Source organism: Excalfactoria chinensis, chromosome 3, assembly GCF_039878825.1.
Source record: "Excalfactoria chinensis isolate bCotChi1 chromosome 3, bCotChi1.hap2, whole genome shotgun sequence".
Classification (NCBI taxonomy): Eukaryota; Metazoa; Chordata; class Aves; order Galliformes; family Phasianidae; genus Excalfactoria; species Excalfactoria chinensis.
Genome location: NC_092827.1, coordinates 65,240,326 through 65,247,296, shown reverse-complemented (window position 1 = coordinate 65,247,296; position 6,971 = coordinate 65,240,326). Strand labels below are relative to the sequence as shown.

The window sequence follows — 6,971 nt, the reverse complement described above, 5'->3', positions numbered from 1 at the left end:
TGTGGATCAGACCCAGTACCACAGGTTTACAACCAAAGCTGAATAAACCACATGCAGCATCAGAAGATGGCGGCCACTGGAGTTGCTCACCTGATTACAGTGGTTCCAGTGATCAACGATTGTGGAGAAAGATCTGTATTCTTCTCATCCTGCCTTTTTTTTAAGCACCTGCTGTGAACAGTGTTCTGCTATAGGCTGGCTATATTTACAGTTCGTACCAGAACATGACAGTCAGGCAGCAAGTAGCACACGTCTGTCTGCAATGAGGCCCAGCAGCAGGGAACAGACTTGCCTTCAGCCCAGACTGCACTACCACACAGACCTCTTCCACAGCTACAGCAACTTTCATCCTGCAATGAAGTAGTAGCTCGCTGGGTCAGGCAACGGACCGTTGCTGAGGAGGCAGGTGGTGGGCATACCATGCATTATAGCACCATCTGGAGCTTAAGACACTCAACTTCAAGTAATTAATATTGATGCATTAACAGCTTCCACCGACGAAAGCCCGGGGGGGGAGGGGGGGGCTGCAGGACGTCCCTCCGCAGGCGGCCAGACATGGCGCTGAGGTCACCGCCCGCCCTTCCTCATTGCCAAGCAACAGCTGCCGGCCCTTCCTTCCTCCGGCCCCAGCAGCCGGCTCCGCCGCTTCCCGCTCACTTGAGCGCCTGCAGCTGCGGCCGGAGCGGTCCCGGAGGGGGTTGAAGCCGTCAGAGGTACGTGCGAGGCGGCAGGCCCACAGGGTGAGGCAGACCTAGGAAGGAGTGCAGTGGGTTCTGCCAGGTCCCCGGCCTTTAAACTCATCCCTTCTGCTCAATCAGGCACATGCACCTGCTCAGCCAGACCCCCCTGTGCCTGCGAGCCAGGGAACATGCTTTTGTTGTAGGTAGCTGTGCTTCAGCCTGCACCCACTGCACATAAGGGGCCATGTGGTGTAGCCAGATGGGATAAAGCTGGATTGACAGGCATCCTTCCTGACTTTGCAGTATGTGTCTGCTTACTGGACAGAAATGAGACCTAAAGGAATGATTAGAATGGTTGTGAAACAGAGTCCTGGTGCAGGCAACTGGCAGCCTCACATAACGGTCTGTGGCCTTGAGAGCTTGAGGACTTTAGTACAAAATACCTACCAGTCTGCTGAGTTTAGCTATGCAGAGGTGGTCCACTTTAACACTGCAAGCAAACAGTTTCAATGCCTAGCCATTAAGCATCATATTTCCACGGAATCTGCCTCCAACAGGTATAATGACAAACAACTGCAATGGAGAAACAGCTGGTAGCAGCCAAGGTAGACCTGGAGCCCTGACAGAGGCTGGGACTGCCTGATAGCCCCAGGACCACCACACAGCTCCATGGGAACGGTGAGGTCACAGCTGCAGCCCTCATAATGAGGAGAACATCTGCCACAATAGTCAGTGGGTGTTGGATGCCAGCACACTCAAAGGCAGCTGCAGCCATTTCCACTCTGTGGCTGAGTGCCTATAAACACGTGGGTGGATTTTCAAGTTATTAAAGAATGGGCCAATAATGGAGAGCCCAGGGAACTCAGGCAAAACAATACTAAATGATGAGGGCCAGGCACACTTATACAGAGGAGCAAAATCCACTCATTAAAATCACTGTATCATTCTAGAGTTACTTTTGTAATATTACTGTAAAAACTTGTGCTTATTTGTGATAGGACTTTTCTTAAAAACAGGTAACTGCTCTCTTATTGTTTTCTTTGTATTTAATACCTGGAAGTTTGAAGTTCGTGTTTGTTATATCTGGGCTTGGTGAGTCAATTTCCTGTGTGCTGTTCCGTGAATGCCAGAGGTATGAAAGATGCGCCATTAATACAGCCTGACATGGAAAACCACCAAAGGCAGCTTCATTCTTCAGACACTACTAGCAGCCTGATTTATGATTACCTACCAGGGATTGTGACAGTACAGTTTACCCTGCTCTAGATTCTTGTGCAACAGAGCTTTTCACTGAAACACTGCTAGTAGGAATGCTTAGCAGCGCAGAAAAGACAAAACTAACTACAGTCCTAACATGACTCATCCAAATACTTAGTATGGCTATTTTTAGTTATATGTGTTTATTTCTCAATTTAATAATGGTTGCCTAAGATTTTGAGCCAGCTACTGTAAAACTTGATTTGTTTTGCATATATCTAGCATATGACATACTGCTGTTTAATATCAGGCAGGAAAAAACCTCCCAGGAAAGAAAGCAGAAGCAAAGACATCAAACATTTCCTGGGATCACCAGGCCACCAGGTTAGATTTGTGTACAGGCTCATCAGCAAACCCTCAGCTTCCCGGGAAGCGCTGCCTGCAAGAGCAACAGCAAGACTACCTTCACCTTTGTGGTGCTAGTTATCTAAGTCATATTATATTATTACTGTGCTTCAGTACCTACCATGTTCCTTTCCTGTTCCCTACAAACCCTTACCCAAGGAAAGCTCTCACTAAGTAGAATTCAACTACAGTCCACAGTTGAGCCTGATAGTAGCAGTAAAATGTATTGGACAGCCACAACACAAGTACATTGTACAAGAGGATCACCAGGTGTCAGATGTGGAACGTGAAGTGTGTTTTATAACATGCAAGAATTTTTGAGTCGTTTTCCACATGCAGATGAAATAAGTCTTAATAGTTCTGTGACTGACAAAACTTTGAAGTTATGCTTACATTTTGTTAATGGTAAGACATTAAAAAGTCTTTCTGAACCAGAACCGTCAAATCTGGCTTTTTAAAATACATAAATGAGATACTCTGATAATTTCAAAACAAAGAAAATTCAGATTGTTTAAAATACCTGGCAGATTATTTTTCTTCAGTGGGAAAGGAAAAAAACCTTCCCTTTTCATGAAACTGTAATAGTCAGTAAATATTCATGAATTACAGAAGTTTTAGGACAACTGCTACTATCGTAGGCTACCTCAAAGAAAGAATAAATATGAGACTGAAGACATATAACTTTTCAGCAGTCAGTGCTTTACTCTGTCTTAACAGCTATCTGGAATTGATGCCCTTCTAACATACCTTTGACTTCTCTTTCATGGGCAATGGAAACACAGGAGTGGTATGCTTCAAGAACATGTTGCTAGTGATAAAGATTAAGAATACAGCAAGGCTGATGACTGTTAGCACAACTTGTAGCATTGTTTATTTCCTGACAATTCTGTTTTCTTTCAGCTATTAAGATGGAAATAATGGCAGATGATGATGCAAGTGAAACCTTGAAGCCTTTGGTGTTCCGTCTCCATGAAAACGCCCCTGCAATAATCCGTGAGGTTTTACTGGAACGTGGTTGGACTGAATTTGACCAAAAGGAGCAAGATGACACAGACTGGAACTTGTACTGGCGGAACTCACCTTTTCCTATGACAGACCACCACAGTATTAAACCATGGCAGAGACTCAACCACTACCCAGAAGCTGTCAGGATCACCAGAAAAGACTATTTGGTAAGGCACCTGAAACGCATGAAAGGAGCATATGGATCAACACTGTATGAATTTAGTCCAGTGGCATTCATCATGCCCAATGACTATGTCAAATTTATAGCAGAATACAGCAAAGAGAGACAGTCAGTAGGCAAACCTAGTTACTGGATTTGCAAACCTGTGCATCTGTCCCGTGGAAGGGGCATACTCATTTTTGAAGACATTAAAGACTTAGCATATCACTGTACAGTCATTGTGCAGAAGTACATCAGCAATCCCTTGCTCATTTCGGGATATAAATTGGATCTTCGCCTCTACGTGTGTGTCACCAGTTTTTGCCCACTCACCATTTACACTTACGAAGAGGGACTGGTGAGGTTTGCCACTGAAAAGTTTGACCTCAGTTCTCTAGATAATGTCTACGCCCACCTAACAAACACCAGCATAAACAAATACGGAGCTTCATACAAAACATACAAAGAAGGTGTTGGCTGTGGTTGCAAGTGGACATTCAGCAAATTCCGTTCTTACCTTCGAATTTTTGGGGTCGATGACATGCTACTGTGGCAAAAGATGAATAACATCGTGATTCTTACCCTGCTTGCTGTCACTCCCTTACCAGAGGCTTCCAATTGCTTTGAGCTCTTTGGCTTTGACATCCTGATTGATGACAAGTTCAAGCCATGGCTTTTAGAAGTGAACTACAATCCAGCTTTGTGTTTAGACTGCTCCATTGATGACACTGTGAAAAGAAAACTTCTTCATGATATTGTTGAGCTGCTTAACTACAAGCAGGTTGACACTCACAGGCAGAATAAAATGCCTGGGTCAAAAACTGTTAGAAGGCAGGTACCCTGGAGAAGAACAGGTCAGAGCAACCCAGAAGAAGCTCCTGGCTTACTTCCTGGTCGAGAAGTATCTACTTGTATTTCTGCTTCTCAAACACAACCTGAACTGAAGTTTGCAAGAGGATCAATTCATAAGGTGTCTGCCCCGACCAGGAAAACTGCCAGAGCACATCCAAGGAAAACACTGACTTCCCAGCTGCGGGAAAAGATGAACATGCCAAAAGCATCCTCCCAAGTAAAAACTGAAGCTAAAAACAAACAACTCCCTGCTGTGCATTCTCCATTCATTTCTGCCCAACTCAGCCGGTGGTCACCTTCACCTGAAGTCTGCAACTACAAGTTAAGTACACGGCCCTATTTTCTCTCTGATAAAGACCAGATGCCTACTCGCCAGGTAGGAGGTTTTGTGCTTATTTTTCCTTTCAATGAAGCTGCACTTCAAGCTTCCAGGAATGGCACAGATGTAAAGAGCATCATAAAGGAAATTAATAAATTAGTGAGCAAACAAAATAGCACAAGACAAAAAAAGGCACAGACTGTTTAACTTCATGATACATATAACTTCGTGATGTTAAGTCATACATCATGAATGACGCTTTCGGCTTGAAGGATGTAGACATGTGCTGAAGTTGTATTAGAAAGAAATACTTCAAAGCATACACAACATAAAAATTGTAACTTAGCAACAACCAAGTGAGATTATTTTTGAAAATGAAAGTGCTGAATAACTCTTAAAAGTAATCTCAAAATAAAAATGGAGAACTGCACTTCTCAAAACATCCTCAGAAGTACCTGTCTTCATTTATTATTTATCTCAGAAATCTTTGCTTCTCTTCTTCTCCTGGCTTTATGATTTGAAAAATTACACCAGGGAGACATTCAGTATGCCCTCCGCTTACAAAGATGCAAGTGATATGAATTACACAGAACAATAACAGTTTAGAACAATCCAGCACGCTGCCTGGCATCACTTTCCACAGGTTAATTTTGTGCTGTATGAAACAATATGAAACAACTTTCATTTTATGACCTGTAGGATTCTGCAGAAATTCTTACGGAAAATGAGTCATAAAAAAAATGCGTAGTGACGTGCACTGTTGCAGTGGTGTTTTTTTGTGTTTTTTTCCCAAATAAACTCCTTGATACAGAAGGCTTCCCAAGGTGAGAAAGGAATTTGATATTGGAGAACAGGATATAAACTGCAAATGCTGTGTTAAAGGAGAGCAAATCAAACCTCTGTCTCACAGACTCTGTGCTGCCAATTAGGCAGTTTTGTTTTTCTTTCAATAGAACTTCTCCACCGATTACTGAGCATGGAAGATAAGTAACACTGAACTGAGACATTTAAGATTCTAAGATTACTACTCTCCTCTTGTACACCTTTGCCACCCCTAGCTGTCTAAAACTGAAGTTACTGCTCAGAAGTCACCCACGGTGCATCCTAAATCTGTCTCAAAATTGAGGCCAAATACAAGGTGTAACATGGTTCATCTAGTGCTAGAAGACCTGTGGAGAGAAATAGTGTTTCCCAGCTGAGTCCCACCTCCTCAAAGGTTTCATAAAAACACGTTCACTGAATTCCACATGAAGAAAATGTATAGTAAGCTGGCTATTTCAAAGTAGGCAAGTGTATTACTATGATTAAGATAAACATGCACCACAAAATTTTGATTATTAGTGTTCCTGCACCATAGCTAGTAGAACAAGCAGCTTCTGATTACCTAAATCAAGTGGAAGGTAAAGGAAACAAGGTGTGAGAATTAGCCTGTGAAAAATAGTATAACTTGCTGTAAGTGGCCCGTGAAGGGCTCCTTACCTGACAAAGCACATTAGTTACATATTTTTCCTTTGCTAACAAAATTAAATGGCACCCCTTACTTCAAGAATCCCTGTGCTATTGTGCTATAAAATATTGCTTGAAAAACATGCTCAGAGATCTAGGAGGCTACACGTATCACTTAAGTGTCATATATGTTGCAGGACTGCACGCCTTTTATTCCAGAACAAGAACATTTCTTGCAAGTAGAGTGAAGAGTGCTTGATGAAGCAAGGAGCAAGCAGCCCACAAACAAAATCATTCCTTATTGGACTTAAAATTATAAAGGATTATATGCGCAGATAAATGAATGTCAATCAACAATTGAAGGCAAGTTTGTATTTACTATGGAAACAACAAGAACATAAACATAACAACTGGAGAATATGCACTCTGTTAAAAAGAACTCCTGAGAATAAAAGCACTCTTGCCTTAGAAACATCAATTTTCCTAACCAAAGAGAGAATCGTATTCACTGTTTTTATGATGGTCAATTGAAAAAACAAACACACACACACAGGTCTGTTTTAGTCAGAGGCCACACTGAGCAGAAATTCTTAGGGAAACGTGGAAAAGAACAATCTCTTAGATTTTCTTTTGATCAAACTTTCCTTTTACAAAGCATATACAATGTATTAAGTGTTTCAGTAGTGAAGAGCACCGGTTTAAAATTGCTCCTTTGTTGTAAGGAAGCAGAAGAAAAACAGTACAACATTATTACCGCGCCATCTGACAACAAACTACTTGGATATTTAGAACAGCATAATTCAATTCATAATTAACAGCATGAGTATGATCAATACTAACTTTTTCTTTTTTTTTTTTTTTGCTCTGCAATTTGAATGGTGATGCATTGGCAGTCTGGCCCACTGGA

General features: G+C 42.1%; 1 protein-coding gene across 2 annotated transcripts; it reads left to right on the top strand.

The window, feature by feature from the left end:
- Window positions 1–538: 538 nt before the first annotated feature.
- TTLL2 (tubulin tyrosine ligase like 2) lies at window positions 539–5,059 on the top strand. 2 transcript variants are annotated; one of them, XM_072333037.1, is made up of 2 exons: window positions 539–713; window positions 3,183–5,059. In XM_072333037.1, the coding sequence occupies exon 2, from the start codon at window positions 3,191–3,193 to the stop codon at window positions 4,823–4,825; it is 1,635 nt and encodes a 544-aa protein (XP_072189138.1). In that variant the 5' UTR covers window positions 539–713; window positions 3,183–3,190; the 3' UTR covers window positions 4,826–5,059. The 2 variants fall into 2 exon arrangements, with proteins under 2 accessions (XP_072189138.1, XP_072189137.1); XM_072333036.1 differs by lacking the exon at window positions 539–713 and adding an exon at window positions 1,236–1,358 and having other exon boundaries at window positions 3,183–5,053.
- The last annotated feature ends 1,912 nt before the right edge of the window (window positions 5,060–6,971 follow it).

Bases quoted from the DNA above. Each gene is read 5' to 3' on its own strand.
- TTLL2 (XM_072333037.1), top strand. From the start codon at position 3,191: ATGGAAATAATGGCAGATGATGATGCAAGTGAAACCTTGAAGCCTTTG.